Source organism: Panthera uncia (assembly GCF_023721935.1).
Source record: "Panthera uncia isolate 11264 chromosome B3 unlocalized genomic scaffold, Puncia_PCG_1.0 HiC_scaffold_2, whole genome shotgun sequence".
NCBI classification, from domain to species: domain Eukaryota; kingdom Metazoa; phylum Chordata; class Mammalia; order Carnivora; family Felidae; genus Panthera; species Panthera uncia.
The window spans coordinates 2,443,600-2,463,759 of record NW_026057583.1 but is presented as its reverse complement, the minus strand read 5'-3'; the positions used below and the strand labels follow the sequence as shown (position 1 = coordinate 2,463,759).

Below are 20,160 nucleotides of genomic sequence, written 5' to 3'. Positions count from 1 at the left end.
ATACTGTTACTGACCCTTAAGTCTGGGTGGCAGAGAGCAGTTTTGCTGCTGCTGTCACAGCAAGAACTTTGGTCTTCAAAAAGCTGTCGTGTAACTACCTCTAATGGGCCCTGGTTGGCCATGGTAGGTGTTGGAGATTTGTCTACTTGTTATACTCTAGTGATGGTTCTGCCATGTTTCCAAGGTTGTGCCTTTGTGTATCTTGTTGGGTGGGAGAAAAGGGAAGGACTGTTGACTGGGAAGAAAACGAAGAGGTCATGAGACCTCCTTATTTCTTTTTCTCCTAGTACTGAGCATGCTCCACAACCCACTGGGCAATGTCCTGGGGAAACCCCCCTTGAGCTTCCTGCCTCTAGACCCCCTTGGATCTGACTTGGTGGACAAGTTTCCAGCACCCTCAGTTAGAGGATCCCGCCTAGACACCCGGCCCATCTTGGACTCACGTTCTAGCAGCCCCTCTGACTCAGACACCAGTGGCTTCAGTTCTGGATCGGATCATCTCTCAGATTTGATTGTACGTAACTTGTTGGGGAGTGGGGTGGGCAAGGCAAGTGAGTGTAAAAAGGGAAGTGTGTCTGCCAGAATGCAGGCAGGAGGTGGAGGCCACTGTGTGCGTGTATGGAACTTCTCAATGGAGAGGAGGATGCCTTGTGTGCTCACAGAGCGATCCGTTTCAGGACCCCAGCTGCCAACTCTCTTTTTACAAGATACTTCCAAGAGTTTGGAGAAATAGTTAATTTCAAAAGTTAATTTGGGAGTCTTGGCGTTGCTCTGTTTCTTGACCTGCTTGGTCATTTTCTTTAGCCTCGAAACTATGTGTATGGTTTATGTACTTTTACATGTTTTACCTCAGAATTTTTCAGTGATGGTTTTAAAAATTACATTAGTAATTATCAGCTAGGATTTCCACCCAGATCAGACTGACTGTAGCTCCCACATTCTCTTTACTGACCCAGGCCACGTCTCAATCTGAGGCTGTGATGAATCTGTTAAATGTTGCCTTGAGTTAATTTATGTACTACAAGCCCCTTATCCATGGCTACGTGTGACGTGTGTGGCACCAGTGCTAAGTGGAGCTGGCAGGTGGATTAGAATAGATGAGGAATAGGGGACAGTAGAAGTAAATATATGGGCGTGGCAGTGAGAAAGCATCCTAAAATAAAATGCAATTATCAGCAGCCTTCTGAGCCTGACTTTCTGTGCTGCCAACCCCACTCCCCACCTGACTGTTGAACAAATAAGAAGGCTTATTTTCCTGCCCTCTGCTCTTCTCTATCCAGGATTGGCAACGTTGGATGTGGCTAGTTTCCTATCCATAGCATGACCTTTTAGGAGGACCCACCTTGTCACCTGTCAGCCTGTCCTAGAATATGAGAGCTGGCCTTGTTTCCACTGCTTGTTGATTTTATGTTTAGGCCATGTTTCCAGAAGGGTAACCACAAGCAGGTCCCTTCAATGATCTGGGCTGTAGTTTAGTCCCCTATAAAATGGGGTTAGTTGCTTCTAGTTCTATTTATGTTAATTTAGATGGAGCTCAGTCTTGGAAATTTACTTCATAACTGACTTAACAGTTTGGGATTTTGTTTGAAGAACTTTCTCAGATACCCTACCCCAAAGGCTAACTGATGAAGGGATACGGGCAGAAAGCTCACAGAAGAGGTAAATAGAGGCAAAGCCTCTATTTAGGAAATATTGAGTCATTTGGTTTTTTTGATAACGCAGTATTATTTTTACCTGCTTAAGTTAGTAATAGAGCCTTGACACAGGCTTATAGTGAAACCCATTCTCTTCCACATTTCTGATAGAACACGGAACCCTTATAGAAAGCATTTTGGCATTCTCCATGTAGGAATCGGACAAAAACAAAACCAACACAAAATTAGAAGAAGCTATACATACTTCAGGTTTTTATTTATAATCCTGAAAACTTGGAATGTGCCTGAATGTTTAACAGGGGAATAGGTTAGTGAAATGTAGCTTGTTCCCTAAATAGAATATCATAAATTAATTAAAAATTGTTATGAAGACTGCCTGGCAATATGAAAAAAAGAGTTGGGAGAAAAGAATTTGTTTAAATTCAGTATAATCTTAAATTCAGTATAATCTTAAAAATGCATGGGAAGAAAGTCTGAAAGAAAATGTCAGAGCTATATGGTATTTTTTTTCATAATTTCTGTAGTGTGATTATTTTATAACAAAACTGTCCTTTAAAAACCTATATCTTCCTTTTTCCTCCCCCAGTCAAGCCTTCGCATTTCCCCTCCTCTGCCCTTCCTGTCCCTGACAGGGGGTGGTGCCAGAGACCCTTTAAAGATGGGGGTTGGGTCCCGGATGGACCAAGAGCAAGCTGCTCTCGCTGCAGTCAGCCCCTCCCCAACCAGTGCATCAAAGAGATGGCCTGGAGCTTCTGTGTGGCCATCCTGGGACCTCCTCGAAGCTCCCAAAGACCCCTTCAGCATAGAGAGAGAGGCCAGGCTGCACCGGCAAGCTGCAGGTGAGTGTGGCTGTCACCCTGTGGGGGCCTGAGGCCTGATTCTGGGCACAGAGAGTAAGTGACCTTAGTTCACAGACTGAACTGTCCAGAAGAGGACTTGGTCGTGTGTTGAGGTCTCTGGATCTGTAAAGAATGGTCTCTTCTGTGGAGTGAGTGCAAATGGGACAAAAACTCAGGAACTTCTTTGAGGCTGAGCAGAGAGGAAAGAAGCTGTGCTCATACAGAGTGGGACCCATTTCCCAGTTGTGCTCTTTTGTGGAGATTGGCTGAGTTGGACTGGACTAGTGTTGCTTTTGATTGTTTCATGGGTGGGTGTCTTCAGGAGGAATCCTGGAAGTGATGCCCAGAATTTTGTCTACCTCTCCCCTTTCTAATTCAAAGACCTGTCAGACATAACCCCTGCTGGAGCTCTCTTCCCCTGAGGGATGCTCTGTTGGGTAATGGGTCCATGTGTCAGCCTCTAAGGTAAGGAACCCTTAGGTTCTCTCAGGAACCCTTAGCTTCTGTCATTTAAATGACCTTAAACATGCATTGAATCTATTCTTCATCTTTTACCAGTAGTTGGAAGTAAATGGGTCTTAATAAGTCATTCTTGACTAAGGCTTCAGGGAGGTGTTGTTCACCAACTGTTCTTCTAAGGTTCTGGAGTTGAGGACTATAAGTGAGTGTTGAGTTTCTCCATCCATTTGTTTCTGGTGGCTTCAGATGTCTGTCTTTCCAGTCACGGAGCTGGGCCTGATCTCATTCTCCTCTGACAGTCCTGCTGCCCTGTTCACATAATGGTTTTGGCAACCCATGTTTGTACTAATGCCATTGTTTTTGGAATGACATTACCTTACTCCTGGATGAGGCCGTTATATTGATTTATGTTTTTGTTTGTGAAATATTGCTGATGGTGCCCAAGTTCTTGGCGTAGCAACACATTGGCCTTTTAAGGAATGAGCTTCCACGTCATTGTCCTGAATGGAAATGATGGTTCATTTCACTGGCTATCTGCCCCATTGCCGAAGGAGTAAAATGGGCAAGGATGAGCCAGTCCCCACTGAGACTAGTCCCTGATCTGGAGAGGTACAGACTGAGTGGCGGGCATGATTAAAGAGAGAAGGCTGAGCTGAGAGGCCAAGAACAAAGAGGCCTCTAGAAGTTATCAGAACAGGCCACACAGAAGATAGTTCCTACTCTGTCCAGCAAGAAAGGTTTCTTAACGGGGTGTTGTCAGAGAAACTTCACAATGGGTTTAGACAAACTTGGATTTGGTATAAACAGGAAGCAGAGTAGTTGGGGAAAAATCAACATTATCTTACAGTGTTGGCATCAAGGAAGGCCCAGTGTCTGTCCAGGTGCCATGGAGACAGCTCTGGCAGTGATGGGACATGGTTCTGATGCAGGGAGCAGTTGAGACGTTCTTGTCTTTTGGGTTGCTAGTGGTGGCTTTTACTGGCAGTGGTCCTGACTTCTGTGACTGATAAGTTCAGAGTGCAGACAGGAGAACAATAGAATGTTCCTTATTTGAATATTTAGGGAGAAGGCCAGTTTGGACCAGTAAGTCTGTAGAACATTGTATACAAGATTGCTCTGTTTATTTTAAAGCAATTAGAAATTTAAATCCATTAGTATTGTAAGCCTTGACTAGGTAAAACTGCTTTGTGGTTAGCTTATCAGTTATATGTTTGAAAATAGCTTGGGTCGTGATCATTTTTACCCTACATAGCTGCTTTGCCTTTCCTCTCTGTTCTAATGGAGACAGAAGTAGTGGCTTAGAATTGTCCTACTGGGCCGACTGGTTTGATGAGGCATAAGGTTCCTTGCCTTTCCGAATACTGGTGGATGTTCTCCCAGCGGCCAGGCTAGGACTGTGGCCTGTGTAGCTCTCCCCAGATGAGTTCATCCCAGAAAGGAGCAATGACTTTGTTGACTCTGACCGGTTTCTTTCTCTTTGTCGTCTCTGTTGTCAACCAAAGCTGTGAATGAAGCAACCTGTACCTGGAGCGGCCAGCTTCCTCCCCGGAACTATAAGAACCCCATCTACTCCTGCAAAGTGTTCCTAGGAGGTGTTCCTTGGGATATTACGGAAGGTGAGCTGCCTCTGAGACCTCCTACTTGAGGGTGGGGCATGTCTCTCTAGAGCATTAAACTTGGACCTAAACCTGTGGCTCCCATATTGCTTCTGTCTGGTGCTTACACCCATCACCTGAGACCCAAGATCACTTCCGAATTGTTTGTCAAGGGAGGGAAGTCTGGGGGAAGAATGCCGATGATCCTGTGCTTGGGCCTTCCTGGGGAGAGTGGTGCCTCAGTTTCTGCCATTCTTTTCCATCGCTTTGCAGCTGGATTGATTAACACCTTCCGTGTGTTTGGCTCTTTGAGTGTGGAGTGGCCTGGTAAGGATGGCAAGCACCCCCGGTGTCCTCCCAAAGGTAATATGCCTAAAGGTAATACAGACATGGTAGGAGATTTTTTTTTCCCCTCCCTAGTATGTAATTGCACTGAGGGATGCTGGTATGTCCCAGCCGCATGCTGGTAACATGGTTTGGGCACTCCCGAGCACAGAACTTTGGGCTGACAGCACTTCTCTTCAACCTGGCACATCCTTCTGCTTCCTCTGAGCTAATGTTCCATCAGTCCACATTGACACTGCAGTTGGAGCTGTCTGGGAAACTTCCTCGTGCACTTCCCTCCAAACCTGAACCCCGGCAGCTACTTTCCTCTCAAAATGAGGCGTCTGAAAAGCTTTCCTTTGCCTGCCTTTCTTGCCCAGTTACATTGTTGCCTGACCTAATTCTGAGATCCCTTTGGAGTTGGCAGGAATGAGGACCAAGCATCTGACTCCTCACTGGTCTGAAATGAGATCCCTTCCCTGTAGAAAGGAGCAGGTGCTATTTTCACTCTGCCCCATCTTCACTGAAAATGTTCCGATAAACTGAACCACTGGTCTAACTAGGCTTTTAAAGCAATATCTCCATGGCCCAGCAGGCTGGCCACAGACCTGCCCTCCATCCTGCCCCCAGGACAGCCTGGCTCTGCTGACCAGAACATGCTGTGTGCCCTGGGACGGATGGCTGCGTGGTTATGATGGGATCCTGTGTCCCACCTTGCTGGTCCCTTCCTTCACTCAGGTGGGAGACGATGTGCTTCTCCCTCCCAAGGCCTGGCCATCTGACACAGCAAAGTGCTTCCATTCAGAGACTCTGCAGGAGTGGGACAGAAATGTGTTTTACACGTGAGACTCTTTCTCCTGGACAAAACTCCCTACTGCAAAACCAAGACTGAGGAGTAACCACCTGAGGGATGTTAATGCAGTTTCTCCTTTTATTGGAAATAGGGTATGTGTATCTGGTCTTCGAACTAGAGAAGTCTGTCCGGGCCTTGCTTCAGGCTTGCTCTCATGACCCGCTGAGCCCAGATGGCCTGAGTGAATATTACTTCAAGATGTCCAGCCGAAGGATGCGCTGCAAGGAGGTGTGTTAGCCCGGGGTCCTCTCTGGGTCGGGGTAGTTGGTGCGTGAGGCAGTGGGTCTCCCACAGGTGGGTGAATATGCAGGCTGCTGGATGAGGATTCTTGTTGCGGCCAAAAGGCTGCTCCTCCTGTTTTACGGTAAATACAGCAAGATACTCTGTTGTGTTAGAAAAACAAAAATCTTTGGTCCTCAATGGTGTATGTGTGCTCCTGCCTGTGGTGATCAGGCTGTGTCCCAGCCCTTACTCCAGCCAACACTTCTGTCCCAAACCTCTAGTCCTAGAAATGAAAACAACAGCTTTCTCCACTTGGGTTTAACTGATAATCTACAGCTGTTTCTCCCTAGACCTGCCGTCAGGCTGTGCCTTGCAACCTTCCTGTCTCTGGCGGGTAAATTCCTCTTTGGCCCACACCGTCTGCGGATCACCTCTGCACTCCCATTCGGGGCTTCATTAGCTGTGTACGTTCCTCCATACACTTCTCTCTCCTTTTGCCTCTCCTGCTCCTGGCCGTGTCCGCCTGTGCCCTGAGCATCATGGGTCTCTAGCATAGGTACTCTACCTGCAGCCCTCACTGCACGTTCCTGAGCCCTGTCTCAGACTTACTGAATCAGTTTGGGAGGAGCTACAGATTCTCTCCACTTTGGACCACGCTCCCCAATGGTTCTAGCAGTTGATGCTTGAAAACCACTTGTCAGAGGAAGTTTGGCGTTGAGGAATCAGTGTTGTTATTGTTTTTTTTTTTAACGTGGTTCCAGAGAACATCACTTTCGTGACACTGGACTAGATATTTAATATATCTGAAACTTCATTTCCTTGTGTATACAAGGGAAATGTGAAATGCCTATTTTAATAAAAAGATCAGCAGTTGCTAGGGGTCGGGGGAAGGGAGGGATGCATAGGTGGAGCACAGGGGATTTTTAGGGCAGTGAAACTACTCTGTTGTAATGGTGCAGTCATGTCATCACACATTTGTGGAAACTCCTAGAATGTACAACAGACACCAAGACTGAACTCTAATGTAAACCATGGACTTTGGGGGGCTAGTGATGTATTGATAAAGGTTCACTGCTTGTAGCAAAGGTACCTCTCTGGTGGGGGATGCTAATATCAGGGGAGGCTGTGCATGCGGTGAGGCGGCAAGGAAATGGGGCTCTGTACTGTCAGCTCAGTTTTGCTGTGAACCCTAAAACTGCTCCAGAAAGTAAAATCTGTAGGGTAAAGGGTGGGGCGGGGGAGCTACTGAGATGGTCACATCGGATTTAAAATAAATATTGGAAGTAACAAAGCTGACTCTTTGTTTTATAGATGTTTCCTGGTATTAGTTCACATTCTTAGTGACAGGGTAAGTTTGTCTTCCTGCTGCACAGAGACCCACCACACTGCTTTCCTCAGTGCGGCACGGCTGTCTTGTCGCTGTGTGGGGCCCATGTTGTTCTCCCACCTTGTTACACTCCAGGGCTTGGTTAACACGCTCCTTCGTCCCTGTCCCCTGCTTTCACAGGGAGAGGCTGCCACGGCCATACCACAGACCCCCTGAGCCGCCTCTGTGCCCCTGCTGACAACTTCCTTGTCTCCTGTTCTGCCTCATCCCCTTGCAGTGATTACATGTCTGTCTTTGATGTGCTGGCTGTAGGCTGTCCTGGTTCTCCTTCCTCTCAGACTCTTACTTCCTTGTGTCCCCTCCCTGCCCCCAGTGCGGTCGGCATTGAACTCCCTCCTCTTCTCATCTCTCCCTGTCACTTAAACGACTCACTCCTGTGGCTCTGTTCTCACTTTTAGACCCAGACTCACGTCCTCCATGAGCCCCACCTTCCCTTGGGGCCTTTCTTGAGGATGTCCTATAATCCTAGACTCTTGTGTTTAGTGTAAGGAAAAGCTTGGAAAGCTTGCTGGCCCTTGGGATATAGACCAAGACTGTGATACTTGTCCATGGGGGTGGAAGAAGCAAAATTGGCTTTTCATCTTCCAGTGAAGTGAGCTCCCCCCAGTCAGATGCTCATTAAGGTCTTTTAGGCCTGGACCCCATCAGCGCCGATTCTTCGCTTTCCCACCATGCCCAGGCGGTCTGACCCTTCTGTTGAGGAATCTTCTTGGTCTTGGCCTGTTGTGTGCCCAGTGCCACCAGCCTCCTCCACGTCTTTCTCACCTGTCCTCCCAGCTACTGGTTTCTGCCTCCGGTCTCTTTCTGCTTTGAGACTTGTTGGATTTTCACAGATCTACCTTTCCAAAAACAGCATTCGTCTGTCCGCTCCCTTTCTTGTGGAGTTCTCTCCCTGCTATGCCAGAGTTTGTTCTAGGCTCAGGGGACTCAGAGGTAAAGGACCCAGTCAGCTCTTGCCCTGGTGTGTCGCTGCTCTGTTAGACTGCCACCTGCATCTCTCTGGTCACTTCACTGCTCCTGGCACGCCTGCTGATGCGCACATTGGGCCAGGAGCTGTCTCACGGTGGTACCTTGAGTATCCCCACTCCCTGTCCTTCCAGCTCTGTCCTTCAGTTTCTGAGTCCTTCGTGATCTCTGTTCATCAGTGACTGTGGTCCTCTGCTGGAACCACACGGTTGAAGGTTGTGACAGAGTGCTAGGTTCCTGGGTGTGACTGTTGGGTACCATTGTGCTTGTTCTCCAGGGTGAGTGACTGCTCTTGCGCTTCTTTCCCCCATTTTGGACACAAAGACTCAGTAAAATGCAGCTTTGGTTGGGTCTGGTGAGGTGGCTGCCAAGTGCCTGTGTGCCTGGGACTGGGCAGTACACCTCCCCCACTAGATGGGTCTTGGTAGTCTGTTTGAGCATCGCATCTCCCGAGCATGCGCCTCACGGTATAAGAGCCTGTCTCTCTCTGGCTCCTGGCCGGGGCTGATACACCTTTGGGTGGTTTCCAGGTGCAGGTGATCCCCTGGGTCTTGGCTGACAGCAACTTTGTCCGGAGCCCATCTCAGAGACTTGACCCCAGCAGGACGGTGTTTGTTGGTGCCCTGCACGGGATGCTCAACGCCGAGGCCCTGGCAGCCATCTTGAACGACCTATTTGGTGGAGTGGTGTATGCTGGGATTGACACAGATAAGCACAAGTATCCCATTGGTAAGTGTCCCACTTCTGTGTGGGAAAGCTTGGTGGCCCCTGGGACTGTGCTAGACCAAGACTGTAATACTTCCCATGGGAATGGAGAGGGAGGCCTGACCCAGGTCTGCAGATGAGCATAGATGAGCAGCATAGCATCTTTTTCTAGATAAGCCACCAGTACTGACCGTCTGTGCCTACCTCTCTCCCTACCACTTCCCTTGAACGGGGAGAAAGTGGTAGGGGAACATAGGAAGTGATAGGAGGGGAAAATGACATAGGAGCTTTACTTGGAAACTAAACCAGTCTGGGACAGACAACAGGTAATCTTTCATTAAAAGGCCAGGACTTCCCTGAACTTGCCTGTTTTTGTCGTCGTCGTCGTCGTCGTCGTCGTCGTCGTTAAGAGTTCTTGAAAAGTGGCCTTGTCTCTAGGGTCAGAGACCAGGGTCAGGCTGAGGGACGACACCGATTGACTCGAGCAACAGCGTGTAGTCATGGCCTGTGGCGTCCTAGCTTAGGGGAGTCTGCAGGCCTAAATGCTGGGTTTTGGGTCAGCCCCCCTGAGAAAGGAGATTCATTCCCCAGTCCTAGCAGAGTGACCTTGGTGGTGTTCGGAGGGGGAGCAGAGCCTGAACTTTTTGATCAAGACCTGGCTAACCCACTTCCCCAGATGTTTAGTCTGCCCACCCACACTGAATCTGATGAGGAAGGAGCACCGTGTGCTCATCAGTGCTGTGCTGCAGACTGAGGACAGGGAGTCAGAGGCTGCGGGGGCAGGGGCAGCATTAGTCAGGATGAGGCTGCCTCCTGGCCCGGAGGGGTGCCTGCTGCGTCACCTGTACACAGGTGTTCTTTGTGTATCTGCCTGTGCCAGAGGGGTCTCTTCCTTCCCGCTTCTTTTTGTTTGTTTTCTTGTGAGTTTTGTTCTTTTTGTTGTTGTTTTTGAGAGAGAGATGTGTGACTGGGGAGGGGCAGAGGGGGAGAGAGGGAAAGAGAGAATCTTACGCAGGGTCCACGCTCAGCATGGAGCTGGATGTAGGGCTCCATTCCACAAACCTAGGATCCTGACCTGAGCCAGAATCAAGAGTCAGATACTCGACCTACTGAGTCACCAGGCGCCCCTCTTTCCTCCCCAAATCAGTCCGTGAATCCTTCCCCATTCCTGAGTGGTTTGTGCCACCGTGGTCTATAACTACACTGTCTGATAAGTGTGGTTGCTGTGTGTTTAAAATACAGCTAGTGCCACATGTTGAAATGATAATATTTTGGATATATTGGGTTAAATAAATTATAAAAATTCCACCACTTTTCACTTAAATGTGGCTTTTGGAGACTTAAAATTATGTAAGTATCTCCTATTATATTTCTGTCTCACGGCCCTGGTCTAGAAACAGGGTATCTTCAGTGTTGACAAGCAGCATTTGGGAGAATTTGGCTAGAAGGGAGGTTTGTTCTCTTGTTCTAGGATCTGGTCGTGTGACTTTTAATAACCAACGCAGTTACCTGAAAGCAGTCAGCGCTGCTTTTGTGGAGATCAAAACCACCAAGTTCACCAAGAAGGTGAGTGTGCTGGTCTGTACCTTTACTCTGAGCCTTTACTACCCAGGGCAGGCCTGAGACCAAAGCTGTTTGTGTGCTGCGGGTGCCCAGGCAGTGGGTCAAGCTCCTGGGCACTCAGGTGAAGGCTGGGGTTGGGAGTGGCTTGGCGATGGTAGGCTCAGGAGGGAGAGAAGCTGGGATTGTTGAGCCTTTTCAGTATGTGGGGTGTCTTCCCTCACTGGGTATTTGACTGGCATCGCTGGGCAGCCGGCTTCCCATTCTCCAACCTGACCTGCGTCCTCTGAATGCTTACCTGTTGCTGGGTGATCAAATGCTGGCATATAGTTTCAGAGACTCATGTTGTGGAGCCTGCCAGCCAGCTCTGGGGGACGTGTGAATCTGTCCTCTGGGGCCTGTGTTTGTACACTCTCTCCCTGCAGTTCTCACCTTTAAAACAGTAAACGTCCTGTACTACTGTTGCCCGGTAATGTCCCTTCTCCTTTGGCCCGTTGGCCTCCTGGTGAGAAGAACCACTTCGTTCTCCTGGTTTGCTTTGTGCAGGTTCAGATTGACCCCTACCTAGAAGATTCTCTGTGTCATATCTGCAGTTCTCAGCCTGGTCCTTTCTTCTGTCGAGATCAGGTGAGTCCCCTGGGGCACTCCAGATGTCTAGGAAGTACCTACCCTCAATTAAAAATTGTCCTGTAACATTTGTCACTAGAAGGTTGGTGCTCTCAGGTACCTTGCGATTGTCTAAGAGCACAGAAGAGGCAGCGGTAATGTTCTCTGATGGTGAGAGCAGGGATACACTTTGATAGCTTGATGGAAAACTCTTGGGAAAGCTTTTGAGTCCAGTCTTGATACGCTGGCCTTCCCTGTGCCTGGGGTGTTGTGTGCAGTGTCACCCCGAGGCCAGCAGGGGGTGTTGGTGGATGAAAGGAAGCTGGGTGGGTGTGGTCAGCAGCACCTGTGACCAGGTACCATAGTTCTAACACAGGCCTTCTCGACTGATTTTTCCCTATTCAGGAACCCCTTCTGTACTTGTGAATCTCTGCACTCTTGTGTTTGTCCCTGGTTTATATTCACAGTTGTGAGAAATGGGCAGCTTTCTGTTGAATGTTCCCGGGTGGGAGCAGGGATGTGGATGTGTTGGGGCAGTGTTTCTCAGGTGTTAATGAACACACATCACTTGAGGATCTTGTTTATTTTTATTTTTTGAGAGAAGAGAGGGAGTGCAAGAGGGGAGGGGCACTGGGGTGGGGAGAGAGAATCCCAAGCAGGCTCCTCACGGTCAACACAGAGCCCATCGCGGAGCTCATTCTCACAAACTGTGTGAGATCATGACCTAAGCCAAAATCAAGAGTGAGGAGCTTAACTGACTGAGCCACCTAGGTGCCCCAAAAGAGAGAGAGAATCTTAAGCAGGCTCCATGCTCAGGGTGGAGCCCGATGTGGGGTTTGATCCCATGACCCTGGAATCATGACTTGAGCTGAAACCCAAGAGTCGGACGTTCAACTGACTGAACCACCCAGGCGCCCCTAGGATTTTGTTTAAATGCAGATTCTGATTCAGTGGGCTCGGAGTGGAACCTGAAATTCATTATTCCTGACGAGTTTCCAAGTGGTCCAGTGTTGCTGGCTGGTACCATACTTTGACAAGAGTTAGGGTAAGTCGGGCCTGTTGAGATACCCACAGTCAGCCATGCTTGGGCTTCCCCCCCCCCCCCCAGTGGTGCTTATTGCTCAGGCTCTGAACCAGGGGATAAGAGTTAAGCTGGAGGCTCCAGAGTGAGGGTGTGAGGTAAATTTGGGTTGTTGGGTAAAACCTAGAACAAGTGAGCAAGTATTGCTGACATCAGCCTCTTCTAGCAGACTTGTATGTGTCTGTATCGTTAACAGATGATCCCCATTTTCAGGTAATTGTTGAAAAGTTGGTGGGCTGAGGTGTCACAGCTAGCAAGAGGGGGGCCGAGACTGAGGTACATACCCAGTCACCTGCCCTCAGTGTGAAGAGAAGCATGTTGCCTCGCGTATTAGGACACGGAACCACGTAGGCTACAGCTGCTCTGTAGGAGGTGGAGGGGCGGGGGGCCTGACGAGCAGCCCTGGCGGTAGGAGGGGTGAGGGGAGCCAGCAAGGGTCTCTGTGCACAGTAGGAGCTGGCGTGTCTGATCGAGTCGGGCACTTAGTGGATTTGCTACGGTTGGTCCAGCCTCTGTGTTAGAGGTGAGAAGGTTCCCCAAGACCGTGTCTTCTGACTCCACGGAGACCACCAGGAATCCCCTCCTCCATCTCCAGGGCAGACAGGAGGCACAGGCAGCAGCTCCCGCTGGTGCCAACACGGCCGTGGCTTCTCTTCCTGTCCCCCAACCAGGTGTGCTTCAAGTACTTCTGCCGGAGCTGCTGGCATTGGCGGCACAGCATGGAGGGCCTCCGCCACCACAGCCCCCTGATGCGGAACCAGAAGAACCGAGATGCCAGCTAGAGGAGCCGGCCGTGCCCGGTGGCCTGTGGCGCCCAAGGCCGGCGGGTCAGGCAGCGGCCTGCACCATCCTGCCCCTGGCGACCAGGGAGCTGGCTTCCCAAGGACAAGGGAAAACCGTAGTCACCTTTGCACTTGCTGAATCTGTCTTTGTTTCTGCACTAATTAATGCACAATGAGTTTTGTCGGGTTTTGTTTTCAGGGGGTACGCCAGGGCAAGGACCCTCCGGCTCACCCTCCAAGCGACTCTGTAGTTTTCCCAGATTTTAGTTCCTCATTTTGCTGATGAAAAGCAAAAAAAAAAAAAAAAAAAAAAAAGGAAAAAAAAAAAAAAAACTACGTGTCGGGAAGGTATTGACACGATGCCTACATCTAGGTTTATTTATTAAAAGCGCTTTTTTACATTCCTTGCAATACTGATGGTGATGGTGTGCAGGTCTCGTTGGGTTTGTTCTTGCAGTTGCCATACAGTGCCTTTCCATTTATTTAACCCCCACCTGAACGGCATAAACTGAGTGTTCAGCTGGTGTTTTTTACTGTAAACAACAAGGAGACTTTGCTCTTCATTTAAACCAAAATCATATTTCATATTTTACGCTCGAGGGTTTTTACCGGTTCCTTTTTACACTCCTTAAAACAGTTTTTAAGTCGTTTGGAACAAGAGATTTTTTTTTCTTTCCTGGCAGCTTTTAACATGATAGCAAATCTGTGTCTGGGGGACTGCTGGTCACTGTTTCTCACAGTTGCAAATCAAGGCATTTGCAACCAAGAATAAAAAAATTTTTTTTGGATTTGAAACTGGACCGGATAAACGGTATTTGAGCGGCTGCTGTATATAGTTTTAAATGGTTTATCGCACCTTCTTAAGTTGCACTTCTGTGGGGGGGAGGGTTGATAGAAGTTTTTAATCACAAAGTCACAGGACTTTTTTCTTTTGTAACTGAGCTAAAAAAGGGCTGCTTTTTGGTGGGGGCAGATGAAGGCTCACAGGAGCCCTTTCTCTCAGAGGGGACAAGTACACTTTCCTTATTTCTTTCAGTTGAGAAATGTATGAAGGAACAGTTGCAGTCACTGAAATGCTACTGGAGTTGAAAACTTGACTTTTTTTTTTTTTTTTTTTTTAAATAAAACCTACTTGCCCCTCTTTGGGAAGCTGTGTGCCAAAGAACCAGTGTCATACCCCCCCCCCCCCCCCTGCTGAGCTGACGTCGCATTGTTGCATATCCCAGCTACTCTGTGGGTTTTGTGAAGCTGTGTGTGAAGTCTCTACCTCATTGTAGTATATGCAGGCAAGACTGCACTCTCCTACAGACGTGTGGAGTAAGCTGTGGTGTAGTTTTTTTGGCACATAATAAACACGTTGCAGCAGAGTTCTGCTTCTGTCTCTGTCTGAGGTGTGGGAGCAGTGGGGCCGAGGGGCCATATGACTGGAGAGTAAAAATCCCTGTTTCCTTGGATTTACTGTGGTGGTGTTCCAGCCCGGGTTGAGGGCGGGGCCGTGTGGGAGACCTGCCCCTGTCTGTACTCCTTGGTCGGTTCACGGTCAAAGGCACCTTGGAGATGCCTCTCCAAGCAGGCGGATAGCTTTAGTCCAAGGATAAAAAGCCCTCACACATAGCTTCATGGAGCTCCTCTTCTCACAGCCTCAGAGCCAGCTTGGAGAAGCCGGAGGCACAGCTCGGGCCCCCTGTTCTCAGCTGCCCCTGTAAGCCTCGGGCTAGATTCTTCTTGGAAGGCTTCCCATCCTCTTGGACTCACCTGTGCTGACCCAACCTCTTTCTGAGAGGGAGAAACTTACTTTTTGCTACTCTTCAAGAGCCCTGTTAATTTGGACTCTTTATCACAGACTCCCAGGATTTGTGAGAGAGTCTGCTGATGATTTTCCCAGGTAGGTTGTGCCTGGGCCCTGCTGCCGGGCCGATCCTTCGGAAGATGACCCGGCACGCTGAAGCAACCCTTTTGCGAGATGTGCAGGAATTCACTGTTGGAGTGGGTGGCGGGAGTCCCTGGGCCAAGAATGCGAGGCCTGGCTGGCAGCAGCCTCCCGTGAAGTTTGCCGTTGCTGGTAAAGCTCCTGCAACTCCCTCAGAGGACCAGACACGCCCACCCTTTTGGTGTCCTATTCCATATGGCATAGAGGCATCTCTTCTCCCCTCTGTGCCCCTCTTCTCAGGATAAGAAAGGTGCCACGTGCAGGTAGAGGGCTTCCTGCCCTGTATAGCCTTCCGTTCCCATCCATCCAGAGTCTGGACTGGCCAAGGTGACCAGGAAGGGAGTTGAAGGCGGGGGCCCAGCCTGAGGCCCTTTACCTTATACCACCTGGCCACCCAGCCTTTCCTTAGGTGGGGGCCTGGGGCTGGCCTCAAGAGTTGGGGGGAGCAGAGCCAGAGGAGGGGGCAGGGAAAGCCGGGGGATGTCTGCTCTGGTGGCTTCAGAAGGGCCTGGTTTGGGAATGGGTGCGGCAGGAACAGCCTGAAGACAGATGGTTGGAGGACGTGCCTCGGTGGCTGGGAGCACCGCCGGTGGGCTGGGTCCTCTGCATGTTTGAGAGCTTGCGGGGCGCTGGGAATTAGCTAAGCAAAATGGCCCTGTGCTGAGGAAATAGCGCTTGTCATGGTGACTTAAATCTTACAGTAGCTTTAAGAGCCTTTGGTGCTACTTTAGGTTGGAAGGAAAGCCCATGCTAAGGTGACACTTGGGCAATGACCTGGAAGAAACGAGCTCGACCTCTCCCAGGTGCAGCCCCCGCCCCCAGGCTAAACCCACACGTCTCCGACCTAGGGACGGCTGAGGGTCCTGGGAGGGGAGGGGCACCGTCCCTGCTTCCTTACCTTTCCGCACTCCCGAATCGCCGTTCCCAGGACGCTAAAGCCTCCCTCCGTCTCGCTGGCGTGTGCAGAGGACACGCACCCCTTCTAGTCTAGGCCAAGTAAGGCGATCCAGTCCCAGAAAAGACGAGCAAGAAGCAGGGAGCCCAGAACAAACCGGGGCGGGGCGGGGCGGGGCAGGGAGCGGAAGTCGCGCCCGCAGAGGGCGGGCCAAGCGCTCGTCCCGCCCACCGGCTGAGGATGGGCCGCCTGCACTTCCGCCCCGCCCCGCTAGGAGTCGCTGTGGAGCCCCTGAGGAGGACTCTGCGCGTCCGAGGTTAGGCGGAAGCGCCTTTCTGGCCGGCGCTTTATAGGCCTCTCTGTTGCTTCCTGTTTCCTCTTTTACTGTACCCGCCAACATGGTAGGTATCTTGGCTCCACGCCCCGTCCCCCTCAATCGTCCTCCATCCGCGGCTTTCCGCGGCCCCCAGCCCTCGAGGCCGGGCGCCGGACCCCGCCAGGTCCTGGCCTCCGCGGCTCCCTGGCCTCCGCGCTGGGCCCCGCGCTCCAGCGCTTTCCGACCGGCCGGTCCTCCTCTCCCCTGGGGTTCAGCCCTAGCCCGCAAACCCTGCTCCGGTCGGAGCGGGACGCCGCACTTTTCCCCGGAGGGCTGCTCTGGCTCGCGAATGACCCAGTGTTGTCCAACCCTCAGGGCCGCGTCCGCACCAAGACCGTGAAGAAGGCGGCCCGGGTCATCATTGAGAAGTACTACACGCGCCTGGGCAACGATTTCCACACCAACAAGCGCGTGTGCGAGGAGATCGCCATTATTCCCAGCAAGAAGCTCCGTAACAAGATTGCAGGGTGAGTTGACGGGCCTGGTGGAGGACGGGGAGCCGCGGCTCAGGGTCCGCCGAGCTCCGACTCGGGAGTGGGCCGGGTGCCCTGCTGCTGGCGTCGGGACGAGCGTCACCGACGCGGCGGGTTCTCCTGCGGGCCTGCCCTCCCGGACGGGGCTGGCCAGGCAGAACCCCCGGGAGATCCTGCTCCGCACCGCGAGGCCTGGCCTGGTTACACGCCGGTCAGGGACGTTGGAAGTCGGAAGGAAGGAAAAGGGAGGCGGGCGGCGGCCGAGAAAGCTGGAGGTGGAGGATTGGGTGGCTCGGAAAGAACGGGAGCCGAGAAGGGTGTGTGCGAGGCGGCGGAGCTGGGTGTGCGCGCTCGGAGCCCGCGCTCGCTCTCAGGGTGGTGAGTCCTGCCCCTTCTCCCGGCGTAGCAGGAACCGCAGCTGCTGTGCGTCTCTCCGGAGACGGCCGGGACCGGCGGGGCCCGGGGTGCGCGCTCAGGGTTCTCACTGGCTTGTCCACTTTGCAGCTATGTCACACATCTGATGAAGCGGATCCAGAGAGGCCCGGTGAGAGGCATCTCCATCAAGCTGCAGGAAGAGGAGAGAGAAAGGAGGGATAATTATGTACCCGAGGTAAACTTCCTGGCTCGTTTTTGGGCCTCTGGCGCATCCTGAAAGATAAGCAGGTGCCTGGTTTGCCAAGGGACCTCCACATAGTCTTAAAAAGGAGGTCTTCTATCCATCTATCCCTCAACCAGCTCTAGGTGCCCACAATCCATGTGCCATAGCCTTGTTCTGCCCTGTTGGGACCATTTGGGTCCGCTCTGGTTTTTCATGTGAGAGCCCTTAATGGTGTGTGTTGAATGATTGCCGATCGCCGTTTCTTCTGGTTTGAGTATTTGCTTTAGCGTAACATTCCGGAGGTGTGCAGCTAGTGTTGAGGTTTGCTGAAAACTGGTTGGATGTTCATGAGGGTAAACGAAGGTAAAACCAGGAGAACTGATCCTTGGGTGCTGGGATCCTTAAGCACACTGCTCACCTTGCGGGATGCCCTCCTCCCTTCTTCCCCCTCCCACCCCCCACCTCCCATTTAAGAATCTTGGGGAAAAGGTGGGGAAAGTGAGAGAGAACTCACTCATTGATATTTGGGGCCTGCCTTGTTACTTCTAGGTCTCAGCCCTGGATCAGGAGATCATTGAAGTAGATCCTGACACTAAGGAGATGTTGAAACTTTTGGTAAGTGTGCGCTGGGTTTCTAAAATAGGATTTCGAGAACCATCAGTAGCTTTCCATGATCTCTGTTAAGACCTAGCAACCAGGCGTTCTTCTCAACGTCCTTCATACATGATTTCCTTTTGTCCTCCCCATGCCCCGAGAGACCCATTCTGCTCTTTGCGTTTCCTACTTGAGGAAATGGCAGCTTGAACACTAGTGGGTGGAGGGTTGGGAATCCCATCTACGCTTCCGACCACTAGACACACCGCCTCCAACATGGGGTTCGCTGGTTAGTGAAGATGGAGATTGCACTCCACGGGAAGGTAACTCCCAAAGGCAGTGGCCATTCTCCCATGGCTTCCAGGACACCCCTCCTCCCTTCTTTCCTTGTCTTCTTGTCTCTGGCCGCTCCTTCCCTTTGCCCCTTGGTTCCAGCTCTGGTTGTCCCTTCATACTTCGTGCTTTCCCTCGGGGACGTCATTCCTCCTGTGTCTGTATGCTGGCCACTCGTAAGAAGTGTGGTCTCCTCTGCACGTGCTTACCAGGCGCATGCGTGTGGCAGTTAAGATACCTTTGTGTGGCTTCTCTTAGTTCTCCATGGTTTGATGAGGGTAATCTGGGCTTCGAAGTCCAGTACACAGTGATTCAGAGCAACTTCGTTTTTTCTTTTTTATGATCGCAAAATGTGTAAGACTTTTGGAAAGGTAGGTAGTGAGCAGAAGGAACTGCGTACCTACCACCCAGTTTCAGAAAAACGTTACAAGCATAGCTAAGGTCTGCTGTGGACCATTTTCTCCAGAAATAACTACTATCCTGAATGTAGCCTTTTCGTTTTTTCTATAAAATTGGTTTTTGAGGATGAACCGGGACATGAAGTTCCAGGTGTGTGGCCGGCTCTCGACAACTGTTTGAATTAGTGAAGCTTCCTACTTGCGTGTGGCCCTGTATGTGGCCCAGGGCGGTGATCCTCAAAGGAAAAGATGACCCTCGGGTCGTTTGGCAATGTCTGGACACACTTGGCTGCTACAGCTAGGGGATGCTAGCAGACATGAGTGGGCAGAGGCCAGGGATGCTGCTAAAAATCCTACAGTGTCCAGGACAGCACGCTGACGTCTGGCTGTTGGGAGTGCATGTTCCTCCGGATCTCAGCTAGACCCCCTTGTGAGTTCATTGTTCTAGGGCGGGTAGAAGGCCCCTGTTGGCTTTCTGACCCCAAGCTGGTGGAGGCCGATAGGCCGGGCCTGGAGGTGGTACTGGGACTTCGATCACAGACCTCAGCAGTACGGCCACACTGAACCCACTTTGTTGTTTTCCAGGACTTTGGCAGTCTGTCCAACCTGCAGGTCACCCAGCCTACAGTTGGCATGAATTTCAAAACACCACGTGGAGCCGTTTGAATCTTTGCTGTGCTGTAATACCTTCAATAAACCTTGGACAGTAACCTTGCCTGTGTCCTATGTGGGTTCTGTGCCAGTAGCGCTAAGGGCAGGAGTCTTTCTCAAGGCAGAAATCCTGAAGAGCACTCTGCGGTGGCAGCATCTGCAAGGGGCCTCTGGGCCGTGGGCGTACGGACGGCGGACATCCTGGAGAGCTGAGCCCCATGGCCACGTTGCTTGCCAGCCCCACCCTGCCTGGCCCTGGCAGGCCCTGAGCACTAACCTTGGCTTCAGGAAGAAGTCGGGGAGATGCTTTCCCTCTCCTCACCCTGTCTGCCCCGGGGTTCGATCCTTGGCCTCTCCTGGGTACACACAATCTGGGCTAATGAACCTGTCTTGAAAGGGTAACACTCCTCACATGTTTGAAGGTTGGGCTTGGTAGGAGGTTGGATGGGTGGGGTCTGCCTGGTTCAAGTGTGTGTGGAGGTGGAGGAGGGTCAGTGACACTGGGGTGCATGGGTTTAAAGGGAGGCAGAGCTGCTGGCTGTAGCCCAGATAGGTGGCTCTGAGCTTAGGGTCAAAGGGTGGGCGGGAGGAGCGTTAGGCTGGGCTGGTGCCTGTTGAGTAGTGGGGGAAAGGAGCCCTTCAGTTGGTGATCCACACACTTGATGGCTTTTTTTGTCCCCGGCAAGTTGGGCATGTTTGCAAACATGCATGTGTCCCAATCTGCAAGGTGGCAGAAACCAGACCAGCCTGGCTCTGCACTGGTCCTGCCCATCCCTTCTGTGGGGCCATAGCTACAGCAAGCATTGTAAAAATGTGTAACAATTTTGATAGTTTGCCTTGCAGAAAGCTTGCAAAAATAGTACGAGGAACTTCACCTA

The 20,160-nt window shown here is 51.2% G+C and overlaps 2 protein-coding genes across 11 annotated transcripts in view; both read left to right on the top strand.

Annotated features, from left to right (window-relative positions):
• Positions 1-14,401, top strand: part of CPEB1 (cytoplasmic polyadenylation element binding protein 1) — a 90,669-nt gene extending 76,268 nt beyond the window's left edge. For 8 of the 10 annotated variants that reach the window (XM_049614229.1, XM_049614225.1, XM_049614226.1 and 5 more), the window contains 9 exons: positions 288-514; positions 2,242-2,494; positions 4,456-4,569; positions 4,822-4,926; positions 5,817-5,953; positions 8,831-9,029; positions 10,477-10,571; positions 11,112-11,192; positions 12,924-14,401. In XM_049614229.1, the coding sequence (XP_049470186.1) occupies positions 288-514; positions 2,242-2,494; positions 4,456-4,569; positions 4,822-4,926; positions 5,817-5,953; positions 8,831-9,029; positions 10,477-10,571; positions 11,112-11,192; positions 12,924-13,034 (1,322 nt within the window). In that variant the 3' untranslated portion in view covers positions 13,035-14,401. The remainder of the gene's footprint in view (positions 1-287; positions 515-2,241; positions 2,495-4,455; positions 4,570-4,821; positions 4,927-5,816; positions 5,954-8,830; positions 9,030-10,476; positions 10,572-11,111; positions 11,193-12,923) is intronic. The other 2 variants (XM_049614228.1, XM_049614227.1) reach the window with 1 other exon arrangement.
• Positions 14,402-16,160: 1,759 nt separating this feature from the next.
• Positions 16,161-19,341, top strand: RPS17 (ribosomal protein S17). Its single transcript, XM_049614251.1, has 5 exons — positions 16,161-16,260; positions 16,551-16,702; positions 17,213-17,318; positions 17,856-17,921; positions 19,217-19,341. The coding sequence occupies exons 1-5, from the start codon at positions 16,258-16,260 to the stop codon at positions 19,295-19,297; spliced, it is 408 nt and encodes a 135-aa protein (XP_049470208.1). The 5' UTR covers positions 16,161-16,257; the 3' UTR covers positions 19,298-19,341.
• Positions 19,342-20,160: the final 819 nt, after the last annotated feature.